This window comes from Lethenteron reissneri, chromosome 25, assembly GCF_015708825.2.
Source record: "Lethenteron reissneri isolate LAM-NWPU_2019-01 chromosome 25, ASM1570882v1, whole genome shotgun sequence".
Lineage (NCBI taxonomy): Eukaryota > Metazoa > Chordata > Hyperoartia > Petromyzontiformes > Petromyzontidae > Lethenteron > Lethenteron reissneri.
Window position 1 is genome coordinate 4,077,790 of NC_083803.1, and position 16,196 is coordinate 4,093,985.

Below are 16,196 nucleotides of genomic sequence, written 5' to 3' on the forward strand. Positions count from 1 at the left end.
GTGTACACGCGTTGCTTTGAGTGGCGTGCTCTTTTTATTTTAAACGCCTCATGTATGTATGTGTGTTGAACTTCTTTCGCGCCGTACGTAGCCAACCATACTAATCGGAGGTGCAGGGGAAAACAATTACTCGTAAAAAAATTAACAACCGGGAATTGTAATGTTTCGCAGAAGAATTTCGATTTAAAGCTTTCGTGACTGCAGGGATTCATCTTCTTGGTTCTTTCGGTAAAGTCATTATTATGTTTTATTTTTATTATTGTATTATTTCCCTTCTACGTGACTTTACCGAAAGAACCAAGAAGATTTCGCAGAAGACTTACAGAAGAGCCCGGACGGCTGACTCAAACAAAAACATGTCAACAATCCCAGGCGACCCGAGACAAGGTGGCGGCGATAACAATCTGGGTGTGGGGGTCCTTCCTACCAGGTACCACTGCTTGCTGAAGAGCGGGTCGTTCATGTCGATGTTCAAGTTGTCCAGGGACTTGTATCCGCGCTTGTTTCGCGAGTATCCCTCCTGCTGCACCACGCGCTTCACCTGCCGCACGCATCCACGGCACGAGGAGCAACGAGCGGGGGGGGGGGGGGGGTGAGAACAACTGCGGTGAGAACAACTGCGGTGACAAACGCCCTCGATTGTGGGTCGCAGCAGAGATGGCAACGACAGTGGTTTAATCTGTGTCTCCGATTAAACCAGCGGACGACTGGCGCTCGTCTCAGTACTCTTAGGTTTTTTTCCGGTAAAGTCACGTAGGTAAAAAATGTAATTAAAATTAATAAAAGTAATAATAGAAATAAAATAAATTAATAAAGAATAAATGTGATTTTTTCTTTTATTTCTATTAATACTTTTATTAATTTTATTTTTTTACCTACGTGACTTTACCGAAAAAACACAAAGAGTAGGAATCGTTGCAGTCACGAAAGCTTCAAATCGAGCTCGTCTCAGTTACCGGCCCGTTGAAGCTCGGAGTGAAAATTCCGCATTGCCACGGCGGCCGGAAGCCTCTCCGTCGTGAATAGATGTGCCAACTTTGCTTTTTATTTAGTTGTCTTAAGCAACTGAACAAAAAAATGTGCCATTGTAAAATATAGCGATTGTATTGTGAGCGTGACTATCAAGATGGGTTTAAAAAAACAAAACGGCCAAATTGCCTCGGGTCAATGGGTGGCTTCTTCACCAGCGGTGTTCATCGTTGTGATGACAGTCATATTAAAGGATCTTGTTTCTCTTGCTATATTTTGCTACGATGGGGGGAAGGAAGGGGATTTGGACAACGCGCGGGAAGTCAGAACTACACGTTGACGAGAGTCGCCGCTGTGGCGAGATGTTAACTACCTCGCCTGGTCCACAGGAGGTCGTGGGTTCTATCCCGACCCTGATGCCTGCTGTATATTTTGAGCTTTCAGCTTTCATGTATCTCTCCCCGTGGTCGTGTGGATTTTTTTCCGGGTCCTCCGGGTTTTCCCTCCACATTTATAAACAGGCGCTTAAGAGTATTTGGCTGCTATGAATGTGCACATGATAAGCCACTTCGTTGCGCTATCATTCGTGGCCAATGTCGCCTCTGAAAAAGAGCTGTACAGCTCAGTGGGTCTTACCCAGTAAAATAAATAATAAATAAACTATACTTTAATAAGTCACACGCCTCGAGTGTTGGAGAACAGCGATCGACTGGCCAAGCGCAGTGGCAGGACAGGTGGCCTCAGTCACCTGTGCGAGCTGTCACGCATGGCAATGTCCTCTTTACAGCCCGCCCCCCTGCCTGGCCGAGCTCCAACACGGCAAAGCTGCACTTTGTTAAATGAATGCTGGTTGACGGGCTGACGATGTCGGTTCAAAGTCGCGGGAGGCATAATAAATATATTTCGCAAATGCTTTCGAGGTGGGGGGCTTGGGCAAGGGCGGCCGCCCAGGCCCCCCAAAGATGTGATGGGGGGATAGAAGTTGCGTGTGTGATCTCCCCCCCTCCCCTACACCTCTGACTTCGCCTCCGATGAGAGCCCCTTAGCAGTTTACTTACACGTGCCAATAAAGTTGTGTTCACTCAGGATGCCATTCCCGTCGAGGCTGGCCCTGACTAAATCCAAAATGAAATGTGTCCACGGACGGATAATGAAATATTCTTCATATCCACCGCAACTGGCTTAGTCACTGTGTGTTATAGCCAACAATGACAATGTCAAGATAGGAAATACACGTTTCGCTATCAACTATCAACTCGCTTAAATGTCCCCTCTTGATGAGCACTGTCCTGCAGCTGAATAAAAAAAAAGCCACCTGGAATTGACGACACCTGCAATGGTGATAATTGCGTGCGGAGGAGGCAAGGTAGCTATTGAATGCTGCTACTTAAGCCGCTGGGCACAGCGTATTAGAGCTGAGCAGAGCGAGCTTTGGAGATTGGCGAAACAAAACAGAAGCAGGCAATGCCCGTCCTGTACACTATCACGCTACACACAGCGCGCGCTTAAATGATTCAGTGTACAGTCTCTGATAAATTATTCAGTCCGCGATGCCCAAAATCCACAGTCCTCCACGTGCCCAGGCCTCCTGCAGCTGCTCTTGAGCCTCGATGGTTCAACGAAGCCGTTTATTCATTTTCATATTTAGCTTTCTCGAATCTTACAAAGCTGCAGCTCCAAATCCCCCCCCCCCCCCATAATGAGCGTAGGACAGGCACGGCGAGCCCAGAGCGAGTTCTCGTTGCATCTTCACGATGATGTGAACGCATGCGGTGTAGTGAATTTAAACGCAGGCCCCCAATCTCTCACCCCGCTAGGAACTCTCTCAAATTATCCTTCATTAATAATGCAGCTCAGGCTCGATCAGCACGGCAAAGGCAACACCGCGTGCGCGCGTGCGTGCGTGCGCGTGCGTGTCTCTGTGTGTGTCTTTGGAGCGGTGGGAGCAGTGGTGAACGCACTGAGATACGAAAACCGACGCAACTGACACGATTTTTGTTCCAATTCCCGCGCATGACCATTAACTGCGGCGAATACAGTATCTGAACCGGTCTTGGACATCTTCGTTAGGTCGACTGAGCCTCAAATGAATATCCGGTGCGGTGTGTAAACATCGTCACTGGGGGAGACAAAGGCGGCCGGGTGTGGTGCTTGGCCCACACCACCCCCTCGCGTGTTGTGTCCGGCCTTCGTAGTTCGCTCGCTAGCAGCACTCGCCCCAACAGTCAGTGAAAGGCTCGGCAGGAGATCTTTGTTGTGAGATCAATTTGCAGAAGGCGAGCAGCCGATTTTCCTTCTCCACAGCTGGGATGCATTTGTGATGACCGCGAACACTGTCCCAATAATAGTCCAGGAATACTCTTTATATAATGATGCGGGTGAAAGAAAAAAAAGCCCAGATATAATCAAACAAGATGTTGGACGGCGGCTTCACACGCAGAGGAACAATGAGCAAATAAGAAGGTACATGTGGGTTTTTTTTAACAGATATAATTATATTCTTGGTTCTTTCGGTAAAGTCACGTAGAAGGGAAATAATAAAATAATACAAATATTAAACAAAAATTCTCACGACGTTTCGACTGCAACACAAGCAATTATCATCAGTGATCATCAGTGATGATTGCTTGTGTTGCAGTCGAAACGTCGTGAGAATGTTTATTGTTTTATTGTTTAATATTAGTATTATTTTATTATTTCCCTTCTACGTGACTTTACCGAAAGAACCAAGAATATGAATCCCTGCAGTCACGAAAGCTTTAAATCAAAAAAATATAATTCTAATACAATACTTTATCATCATCAGCCATGACCTATCTAATCCACTGCTGGATGAACGACTACCCAAGTCCTGATTATCGCTAAAAAATACGTAACGGGTTATCTTTGGTAATTGGAAACAATGGAGTCCCATCGGCAATTCTCAAAGCGAGCGCACAAAACACACGGGACACACGTCGCAGGGTTACGTCGAGCATGAAACAAACGCACCGGGCCCCTCCATGGAAGTACGGGAGTCTTCACGGTTTAGGAAAGTCACCGCAGAACGGCAAAATCAGCTCAACCGCAACGAAATGCACGCGCTCACGGCCTTTTTCGGTCTGAATTTCCGCTATGCGATTCATGCCTAGCACCCACACCGTGCGGGTTTCCACGGGAGGGGATATCTAATCATTCTCCATCCACCACACCGCTCAGGGTTGTTGAAGGTGGGCATCGTAAGAAGACATCGGCGCATGGTGGCGGCGCAACGGTGGTTTCTTGCTGCGACGTATCCCGCACGGCAGCGGACACCGTCTGGAATATTCCAGACGGTCGCCCATCTTAAGCGCTATTCAGGCTCAAATCTGCCGGGCGTCACGAGAGCAGTTGAAATCGGGCTCATGCCCGGGGGGGGGGCGGGGGGGGAGGTTTGATTATGAAGCGACGCATCAAAAAACGCCGTTCACAAAAAAAAAGCAATTCCTGTACCTTGCCACCACGAACTCGGCAAGGAACGTGGGCGCACGCCAATTGCACCTCCCCGCACCGTCACCCCGTGACTGGCTCACATCACGACCGAGCCAGGGCCTGGCACCGCCGTGCCCCCCCCCCCTCCACCACCACCGCCCCAGCTGGCAGGGAGGCATCGTTCACAGCAGAGCGACGGTGTTCCTGAAGCGTGCAAATTGAGGCTATTTTCACTCGCTTCAGAGACGGACTCACTTAATTTGTTACCCAGATGGAAAAAAAAACGATCACAAAAAAACCCATTGTACGATACGATGTCATTTCAAATACATCTTGGCCTCAATGTGGCGTTCCTTCTGCCATGAGCTGTAACGTGGCTTTCTTTGGTAGCGGTGTGACCGAGGACACGGTTATAATTGAAGTTTAGAGTTGTAACATAAATTTAACTGCATCTCAAGAGGTTGTGCTACAATAGCGGGATGTACATTCGTAATGTAAGATGCAATTGAGTAAAATAAATAGTCATCGGCAGAGGAAAAGCGGAAGGCCTTGGACCTAGATTCGAACAGGGGGTATGCATGTTGAACTTCTTTCGCACCGTACGTAGCCAACCGTGCTAATCGAAGGTGCGGGGGAAAGACCACAAACTAAACACACACAAAGTAGAGATTTGGCAAGCCACGGTTGGCCGAGGGTGTGATATCTCCAGGCCACAATCGCAGCAGCTGAGCAGGAGTTGACGTGCGATTTCGTGGAAGTTTTACCGAGGAGGTTGACGGAAGCGCTCGGTTCTTGGAGCTGAGATCACACGTGCAGGCAAATAGAGTGAGTCGAGATGGAAGAGCTTGTTCGGGGTGAGTGCGAGGGGAAGATTTCGATGAGAGATATGCAGGGGTGAGTCGACGGAGGAGAGTAAAGTGAGAATGAGAGGCGTTAGATCGGTAGGGGGTGAGCGCATGGTGGATCACACGTAGAGGTGACATGCTGCCAGCCAGGTCGCGCTGTCCCTGCCGACATCTCGGTGTGCAAAACAAACTCCCATCGACTGCCTCGATTCATTCGCCGTCGCTCCAGTTATCATCGGTGGCCACGACTGCTTAAGGCGGCAAATTGATGCGATGAAAGATGAAATTGTGCACATGTGCAAAATACCTCCTCGAGTCAGCTGTAAATGCGCTCATAGCCCGCCCTGCGGGCACGCTGGGACGAACACGCGTCACCTTTTGGCTGAATAATGGGAGCCCAGCACGCAGACAAACAAACAGCGAAGCCTCGGTAATGAACGCCTGCCGGCTGTGCAATTCCTCCGCGTGTCACTCTGGCTCCCTGTGCGTCTTACCCTGGGGTCCCTCTCGAGGCGGAGGTGGTGAGAGAGGCTGCGCCGCCTCCTCGCCCGCGCCGCCGCGGGGTGGGAGAAGTGGAAGAGGTCCTGAGCAAAGTGGAGCTGGGGAAGGGGGTGGGGGAGAGTTTGATGAGGGCGTCAGACTCGTAGCGGTCCCGCATGCAAACCGTGATGCTTACACACACACATAGCACGCAGTCTCACACACACACATAGCACGCAGTCACACACACACACATAGTACGCAGTCACACACACACATAGCACGACGCTCCCACGCGGACACACCGGAAATGTGTGTATGTTGAACTTCTTTCGCACCGTACGTAGCCAGCCGTGCTACTCGTGTGCACGCGGTGACAGACGCTTCGTCACGATGATCTCTTTCAGGAGGGTGCTGCCACGTTATCGCCATAGAGGGACTATGTTGTCATGTGTAATCCCATTTGAGTGATTTGCAGGATTCTTTTCAGCGATAGAAAATTTCGCCAACAATACCAGTGGCACTGTGTGTGTACCAACAACAACAAAAATAAAATTGCTTACATCACACAAAGACAAAGATCCCACATATATCATTAACAGACTGCTGGGGCAAGTGCTGTCGAACCCCGGTCACAGGTTCCTAGCGCAGCGCGCTAACCGTAACACTACCGCTCCCCACAGTAATTCACACACTCACACGAACATCATGACACTTACCAATGCACCATGATGCAAACACGAGGTCAACCACACCATGACAAACGCGTGCACACCATGGCACAGTACATGACGATCTCCCAACCACAGAGACAAATATTCCCCGTATAGCCTTAACAAACTGTTGGGGTAAGTGCTATTAGCAAGTATCTATGATGTCCGGCAAGGCACACGAGGGGATGGGTTGCCAACACAACGCCGGCCGCCTTTGTCCCCCCGGTGGCGATGTGTATACACCGCACCAGGTACTGGTTCAGATAATCGTCACTGGTGTTGGCCGTGAGTGGGAATCGAACTCGGATCGCCGGGTTCGTGCTAACCGCTACACTACCGCTTCAATCAAGTACGCACACACCAACATTTACCCTAACGCACACACACAGACACGCTACACGGCACGTCCTCTGTTTCAAATCAATTGCTTTATCTGATGCGCCATTATTTACTTTGCGGGTGATTTTTTTTATTTCCCAGATTTAGGAAAAAGAAATACGAGGACAGCCATACATTTAGCCAACGCAGCTCTGGGTGTATGGCCCAGTAAATGCCAATGTTTTGAATATAAACTAGCAACGCCAGTCTATTCCCATCAAAATATAGAAATCGGTCGTCGATACGCTATGTGCCTAGGTAGTGCGATGTCTTACCAATTAGAGTTGGCCATACATCCCAATTATGGACCACAGAACTTGGGCAATCCTTGGCGTCGGTGGTTCTCGCGAACCTCGGTGTTAAAATTCTAGGCCCGTTACAAACTTCGACAACGATCTGAGTTGCAATTTCCTTGAATTATGCTAGATTAAATAAAATTACAATCATCAATATTATTATTATAAACAATGACTCTCCGGTCAAGCTTTAGACAAAACCCGAGTCTGATTCCGTGCGACCGGATTACATCACTGAGTCATCTGCTGCGTGGAGGCGCTGGCCGATAACATTGTGTCGCTCTTTGAGAGGAAGGGCCTCCATAGTCTGGGCAAATTGAATCAGCTGGCGTAATGAAGCAGCACATATTCATTTCACCGCTATGTGGAAGGGGGGAAAAAAACCCTGAGTGGTATTAGCCTCACTGAAATAGAAATATCCTTTGTGTGATGCATTGCGGCATGGTACATATTGTAAGGCGTAATTGTTTGAAAATGTATCGCTTTGTTCGTGTAAAAAATGCCCACTTGCAGTTGACTTCCGTGAATATCAAGCGAAAAGATGAAGAACGTGTCCACCGAAGGGAGACGTCTCAGCTCTTGAGCGATTGTTAAAATCACCGAGCGAGCATCCACCGTCCGAATTCCACGGCCTGCTGGCACGTCACGAGGTGTCCTCCGGGGGGTGGTGGGTGGTGGGGGGGTCAGGAACGCCGACGAGTCAAACGATTGCGGCCGCCCTCAATTGGCCGGCGTCTCCGAGTCAAAGTCTCCGCGGCCGGCGCTTGGCCGCGCGTGACTGCGCGAGCCCCGTGGCTTCGGTGGAGGAGGTAAATGCAGACATCGATCTCGCACCAAATCAGGTAACACAGTTTTCCCTCTCTTGCGGCTCCAGGATGATAAGCAGCATTGGAGGTTGGAGTAATAGAGGTTCATCAAAGATGAAGTCACTTTCATCTGTCCGGCGCTGATGACATAAGTCGCACATCGGAGACTAATCAACTAGAAGACGCAGCCACTACCGGGAGGGGCGGGGGGGGGGGGGGGCTGGGACAGGGGATGGGGGTGCATCGATCACGCATTGCAAGGATTTAAGGATGTGACCTTTGACATCGGGAGTGAATATGAACTCATGGGCGCTCTTTGTGGCCTTCTTGTTGGGACCAAGATATGGAAAGGTTAAACAATATGCCAAGATGTTTGATTTGTTTAATGCATGGATCTTGGCATACTTTTAAGCTACAGGGTGTTTAAAAAGATGGGCCCGTTTTGAAATTGCCATATCTTTGCAACCACGAACCGCCCATGAATGAAACTCTTACCACTTGAAAGGGCGGGGCATAGAGTTTCAATTGATTACCGCTCGATGCCTCTCCCAGCGCACAAACAGCCCCTAGGCTCAGTCATTCGACACACTGCCTCAACGTTGGATAGGTCGCAAGGGACCCCAAGACTAGGCACTACACTCTTGGCCCCCAAGATCCCCAGACATCATCACACCCTGCGACTTTTTCTTGTGGGGATATGTCAAAGACCGTGTTTTGTGCCACCATTAGCGACTAATCTGGATGACCTCAAAAACAGAATCACGGCAGCGGTGACTTCAATGGGAAGACACTTTGAGAGGCGTTTGGGACGAATTCAACTATCGTCTCGATGTTGTCCGTACAGCAGGTGGAGGGCACATAGAGCATTTATAAAATGGCTAGTAAAACTTGATAAGTCATTAAACCATTTGTAACTTTTTGTGTAATTATAACATGTTGCCATCGTGAAATATACTGCTTTGACATTGGGTCCATCTCTTAGATACACCCCGTATAATGAAAATGCCGTGTACAGTGTCGATTTCAAAGTTCACAGTCTTAAACCTTATAAATATTAAAATCAGGTCGGTTAACCTCTGCACGAAGCATGTCTCGAAGCAAGCGCAAGAACCCCCCCCATCCCCCCCCCCCTCCAACGATGCATGCGCGGTATACAGTGCGCGCTCAAAGCGTAATCCACACGGAAATCTGTTCCTCGTCTCAGTGTGGTGGCAACCAAATCTTCCGACTCACATTCGGGCACTTTACAACAATATCATAACCCTATTTATAGCCACGGAGCCAGATACGCATTTATGAGCCTCGCGAAGCCAGAGGCTGCTGCTTCCTTAGTGCTCACCCTCGTTTAACCCATGGCAGATCGTGTGGACAGCTTCCTGCACAACGCCCATTGCACTAAAATGGTAAATGTGCGCCATCATATTTATATACACGGCTAACCTTGCGGCAAAACGAGACCAAAGCATTTAGCAATTCGTAGCCACTGTACACCTTGTATATATATTTTGCAGTGTAAATCGTTTTTGCATAATGGAATTGTAATAGCCCATGGACCAGAGCACAAAAATGTACCATCTAATGTGCCTTTTGTTGTCGTGAAAACCGTCTCCTTTCTCCGTAAAAAACAACAACAACAACAACAACAACCGGGTTATAATATATTTCACAACACAGTGCACATTTTGATTTAAAGCTTTCGTGACTGCAGGGATTCATATTCTTGGTTCTTTCGGTAAAGTCACGTAGAAGGGAAACAATAATAAATAATACGTGACTTTACCGAAAGAACCAAGAATATATAACACAGTGCACAGTTTGAATATGAGCGCAAATGTAGACAATGTGAGTAAACGTGGGGAATTCAGCCGCATGCTCTTGGCGTGAAATCTGCAACCTACAATCGGAGCCACGCTGGGGGTTTGCCACAGGAGGCACGCCTAGGGAACATCACGCCGCGATACACAGAATACAACCCAGGGTCGGGGGGGGGCGGAACGGATGGCATCACCATCACTCGGGCAGTCGCGTCAGTCATGACCGACTGAGTGGTCACTGCGCGTTTAAGGACGTCGATGATCCTGAAAGACTTTGGTCCTCCAAACGCCGGCCCGCGAAACCAACATCGCGCCGTGCGAAAACCCCGAGCTGTGTTTCCGCTGAGCTCCCACCGCCACGCTAACGACTCTCGACGGGTCAGCGAGGTGCAATGATAGCACCGCAGAGGCAAGGGAGTGGTGGGCAAATGGTGGTAGTCAATCTTCACACAAAAACGTAGTGGCGCTTGCCACTGCTGCACAGAAAACGCCCCGTGCTCAATCCCGGCGACTCAGTCTGTCGACAGTGGAGCCGGGTCTTCGTTTCGGCTGCGCTGGTCCGGATCAGGAAATCCGGAAAATATTTCCGCACCCGGCAGATCACATCCAGTATACCCCCCCCCCCCTCATTATGACTGTGGAAAGTAGTCACGCGTCTATTTTGGTTTACAGACCGCCCTGAAAACATGTTCATTGACTACATTATGCCTTGACTTTAATAATGTCACACACACACACTGCGAGCTTGTATCAAATACAGAACATTCTAATCATGCGTCCCTGGGCATCAGCTATCGGTTTTACAGCTCTGGAATTAAAATGAAGGCGGCGCTCGTGTAGTCGCGGTGTTAAGGTCACTGCTCGCGCCGACGCGCCTTGCGGGGGGAAGTTTGATGAGAGTTATAAATGTCACGACAATTATAAGCAGCGATAGTGCGGGTTGATCCATTTAGAGACTCGTATCCGCTCCTTAACAACAGTGGATTTCGCCACTCAATGAACGCCGCTGCTCGACTGAATAACATCACATGCGCACGAGAGCCGACACTATTGAACGTCCCTGTGCAGAGTGCGCCGGTCAGCGCTTTGCACAAAGCACAGCCGACTCGGTCACGCGCATGGGGCTTGCGCGTGTGTCGTAACACCACGGCTCTAGCTTTAGACCGGCAACGTGTCGCCAAGACAATTGGAGGTCATTGCGGCCGATGCTATTGAAGCACCCAACAACTCGCCGCCGCTCCCTTCTTCTGTTCGCTCGATTCTACCGGGCTGTTGTAAAAGTCCATGGGCCACAGCAGGCATTAGCATCACCGACAAAGGTAGAACAACTTTCGCGGTACCGATGTATTCACACGGCTAACGAGAGTGAATTATTCAATAACTCCACTCATTTCAAGTGGTTATCACGTAATCCACTGTTATTTGGCCAGATAAAGAAATTGTAGCCGCTACATTTATGCCACCTCGAGTGATACGGGTAAGTGAAATAGCTAGTCTGGGCTGAAGGGCTATACAGCTGCAACCTGACCTTCAGGATCCATCCGTACAGAAAATAATTGTCTCTTGCACGTATGCGCACTCACAGCAACGCATGAACAACGCGTATGTATTACACACACTGCGTGTTGCATCGGCGTCTGGACTGTAACGGGTGCGCAGGCGAATGGACTCCGCTCGTAAAGCGGAGCTGTCCCTCGGGCTCGTGGTGCTGAAAGTGTGCGGCGCTGGGCGACTGCCTCGCGCCCCGACAGCAACGCAGTGCCGCGCACGAAGACATCGTGAGCGGATAAATAACCAAAAAAAGTTACAATTTCAAAGGCGATCGCACTACGAGCAAAGTAACGCGAGCAATGCTCGAGCGATCCGCGCGGCTCTGCGGCGCACGGCGGGAATCTATTAGCGTCCGCGCGCGTGTCGGGAGCGCCGGTCGCGAAGCGCCCGTGCGATGTGCTGGAAGTACCTGGCCATGGTTGATGAAGCCGCGGTCCCGCGCCACTTGCCCAGCAACGCCGAGGTCTCCCTGATGCAGCTGCACCAGAAAATGGTTCGTGAAGAGCGGGTCGCCGCTCACGAGAGCCAAAGCTGTCAGCGGCAGCAACGCGAGAAGGGTCACCCCACCGTTGCACGCGCTTCTCAACCGCATTACGCCTCTGTGGCTCCTACTCTAGTCGAGCGCACTCCACTACTGCTACTAATAACAACAGCAGCAGCAGCAACAGCAGCAGTAGCAGCGACACTACTCCCTAAGCATTCAGTAACAACACATCGCTGGGCAACGTCTCGGCTAAAGTGTAGGGCCGCTTATGAGCGCGGCTTGCGCGGGTCGCCCCTCCCAGTCGGCATGTCTGCGCGGAGGGGAGCGGCGCGAGGAGTATAAATACGAGCGGCCGGCTCGCCGGCTGTTTGCTTCTGGGCGCTAACGCGGAGCGGATCGTCGCGGCCGACGGGACGGATCATCTGTATAATTCATGAAGGTTTGCGCCGCGAGCCGCAAGCAGGGGAGCCGCGTCACCGCGCGTCACTCAGCCGTCCTATAAACCCTCCCGCGCACCGCCGCCACCCCCGCTGGAGTGGGCGCACACGCGAGCAGCAGCGCTCAACTCTACCGCGGCGCGCACACTGCCTTGTGGGAGGGGGGGGGGGGAGTTGCGATGGCCTATTGTTGTTGTTGTTGCTATTATTAATCTAAGAGCGCTGTGTAGCGGCCCCGTCATGCGGAGGTGGCCCAGAAGAGAGGAGCGATTTCTGGAGCGGCGCGGCCCCACAGTGAACACCGCGAGTGCAGGGTGTCCTAGTTACGACGAGCTCGCGTATTCGCTGATTTCTCACGAAGGCGTTCGTGGGGTCCCGCGAGATTTAAAGGCTTGCTTCGGTCGGGCTGGTGTGGTGTGGGAGGGGTGGGGGGGGAGATATCCTTCCCCTTGCTCAGCCCGCGGATTCCGCTCGCTGGCAGCGCTGCCCGTAAATCGTGGAGTGGAGTGGGGCCGCGCGGAACGGGGCGCTCGCTGTCCCCCGGCTAATTCGCACGGCGAGTTTCCCGCGAGCGCGCGCCATCGACGGGGGATGTCCACGTCCAGAACGCACGGCACGCGCCGAGAACACGGCCGAGGCATTTCGAACATGACGCTCTGTTAGCGACGTCCCTTAGATGACTCATTTGTACTCTAGGACTATGTCTCTTATATAACATATACAAATCCAGAAGGCTAGATTGGTGGCTTTAGTGCACAAGCGCACACGTTGAAAACAATACATTCGCCCCGTTCATCATTCTCACTGCCTGGTAACAGTAAAATAAATAATAGACTGACGTTTTGAGAAATAGCTCTTCTACAGAGAGAGCCGAGAGAATGGCATATATATAAAATAAGCAGACAATATGATTATTTTCCTTATCTGCTCCTCCACGAATAAAATGTGTTTTTATTTTCACACATCCCATCCACCACAACGCCTTCTGGACCTCCATAATTCCGGCAGCATTGGTTTAACGCAAGACATTTCTGGACCCAGTTCGACATTCGGCGTGGCATCAGCAGAGTCGGGCTTTGCTTGAACCAATGCCGGCGAATTGCCACCCATTTATAGGAAATGGCACTCAACTGAGATGAATCCTAGTTCGTTGCATAAACTATATAATACGTTATTATATATTTCACAGCTGCCTCTATATAGGTCTATATTACACTTGACATCCCTCGAAACAATGTGTCTACAAAATAACGACCGCATATTAATTTGTGATAAACCTACATTTTTTATTACAGTCCATTCCCGCCCGTGCGTGACATTTGCAAAAGCGCCTTGCTCCGAGTGAACGTGACTTGTTACCACTGCTGTGGTTACCGTTAATAGATGAAAGGAAATCGTAAAGCACAAAGGGAGAGACTTAGTCTCGCATTTAATAGACGAGAATCGACCCCGCGATGCTTGCGTCCCCGAGTATTAATTCTTCCTCCGTCACTAACAACAACAACAACTACTGCAATGGATACCCATGCAGCTTTCGAAATGCCACAGCATCTCATCTCGATGCGATTCACTTAGCGAGGCCAGAACACTTCAGCATGGGTATCGATGAAATGTGAGAATTTTTTAAGCCAATCCGGTGCTCCACCATAGGACTCTAGTGACGTCATTGTGCCCCCCACCCCCGAAATAGAAATGTAAAACTCACCAGTATTGGTGCGACTGTGGTCATCCAGAACAGACCACACACAACGTATCACGGCGCACTGCCCCGATACAAATACGAATGAGACGGCGATGCACTCGGCTGCTCCTGACCCGGTTATCTATCTGGCTTTGGTTACCTGAATGTGAAATTGTAGTTCTTTCCCTGCATCTACATCAAGCATACGGAAGAAGCTTGTGTACTCCACCCCCCCCCCCCCCCCCCCACCACTGTTCAACATCACCCCATGTTTCTATCAGTCAGTGATGGGGACGTCACCATCACGTTGAGCGTGGTTCGTTGAAGACCCCACGGATGCGTAAGACACTCACACTCTCCCCCTCCCCACGAGCAAGTGCAGTTAGCGAGCACCTATCCTGGGTGACACGGGGCGACGTCAACACTCATTAGGGTCTCCTCTGTCGCTCACGTGCTGACGTTCTTCCCACCGCAGCGGAGACGCGGTTTCAGGCCAAATTCCATTTTTAAGAGACCCGTGCCACCCTGCTCATAACTCAATTCAATCGTCCCTGACGTGTGTGACATTTTGCCCAAACCAGCAGAGCCGCTTGGAGACGCCACCGCATCTTCTTGCGGTCGACATAATTCAGCAGCATCAGCTGAGATACAACGCCTGCTCGAGGCGATACAATCTGCAAGATACGCAGGACACGAGAACAGGCGGGGGTGGGGGATATTATAAGGGTGGGGGGGGGGGGGTCCGGAGGGAGGGAAGAGGGAGGTTGGCAATGAGAGGTGGGGGAGGGAGACCGGACTGCCGTTGCCGGCAGTTGCGCCAGGCTGAGTAATGGCCAGGCAGGAGGGGTGAATTATGGCCAGGATGCACGCACGCAGTGGGCCTTTCGTGTCCAGCGGTGCTCATTAAACGGATGCCGTTTCAATTCCACCACGAGCTGATCAAGCCCACGATAGAACCACAAGAACGCGCACAAGCGTTTGGAGCTGTGATAAAAAAATATAATTTTATTTGCATTGCGTAACCGTGCTATAATACTCGCTCCGCTCCAGTGGAAGGCCGCGATCCGGCCCGCGTGTTACTGATGGCCCTGGGGCTGCGTGACTCGGACCCGTCGTGGCTCCATCTCCCGTGCCTGTGGCAACCCACGCGGTGTCACAAGCGGCTCCGCGTTGCGCACCCGCGCGTCGCAATTAACGGGAGCGTACCGAGCGCGGGACTTTATCGCCCATAAAGGCAATCCCGCTTGTCGTTCAATCACCGCATAACAATTTCATGGTATTGACAATCTAGTTTCTGCCTTTGCGAATTTATAGTTCACTTTAATGATTTTCAATTCTGACCTTTTCGCGCAAATAAATGTGCGCTTAATAGTCTTCCGCCCGATACGCACTCGCCAAATATCAAATCCATATTCGTTGGAGGATACTGACGGCTTAAAAATCAACGAGAGATGTCTGGGGCTGAACTCTCGAAAAAAATGTCCCCTCTACCACCACTATCGGTGGAGTTGGGGGGGGGGGTTGGAGGGTTCCAGAAAATCTTCCATGAGAAATTCAGAAATTAAGACACAAGCATGGACCTTGACCATGACTGAATGCAACACAAAAACCCTCGACGCATTGCTGATATTAAATTTGGAAACGATGACGTCGACATACCCATTCGAGTTGATGCAATGCGCGTCTCGCTGTGCACCAAGGACCAAGTACAGCTCGCCAGCCTCGAATCCCTTCAACGTGGCCAGTCTCAATTGACAGGGCATCTCACATGCAGGCAGGGGGCGGGCGGGGGTGGGGGTGCAGATCAATACAGGGAGCTTCTCCCACAACAGCGACGTCAATATCTGGCTGGGGCTTATTACTACAGAAGGGGCCGTCTCACAGCTACTACAGGGCCCCTTCAATGCCCCTGTATATTGCAAATTTCCTCGGCGCATGTTTTGCCGAGTAAACACCGCTCTCGCAGCCCCGACGGTCAAGGGAGGAGCACGGCAGTTATTGCGTGTTTGCGTTCGCTAGCAAGGCGTGAAATTGTCTGTTTGACTCATTCCGGGGTAACGTAGTGGAAATTCATATCGGCGCGGAGAGGCGCCGCTCCTGTTCCCTTGCACGCGAGGTGCTCTGCAGACCTTGTTCACACACACACACACACCGGCATCCTCTCGCGGACTCGCCTGCCCACGCGTGCTCGCTCGCGTTAGCACGAGAGCGAGGTTCACTTTCACACGAAGGGACACGCGCTTTATGCGAAACGTACAAAGCAGCGAGTCGGGGACACTTGTGTATTGTAAA

The 16,196-nt window shown here is 50.8% G+C and overlaps 1 protein-coding gene across 1 annotated transcript in view; it reads right to left on the reverse strand.

Moving 5' to 3' along the window:
- Positions 1–12,566, reverse strand: part of PCSK2 (proprotein convertase subtilisin/kexin type 2) — a 33,317-nt gene extending 20,751 nt beyond the window's left edge. The window contains 3 exon segments of the mRNA XM_061558944.1: positions 428–541; positions 5,759–5,863; positions 11,712–12,566. Coding sequence (XP_061414928.1) covers positions 428–541; positions 5,759–5,863; positions 11,712–11,894 — 402 coding nt within the window. The 5' untranslated portion in view covers positions 11,895–12,566.
- Between the last annotated feature and the right edge of the window lie 3,630 nt (positions 12,567–16,196).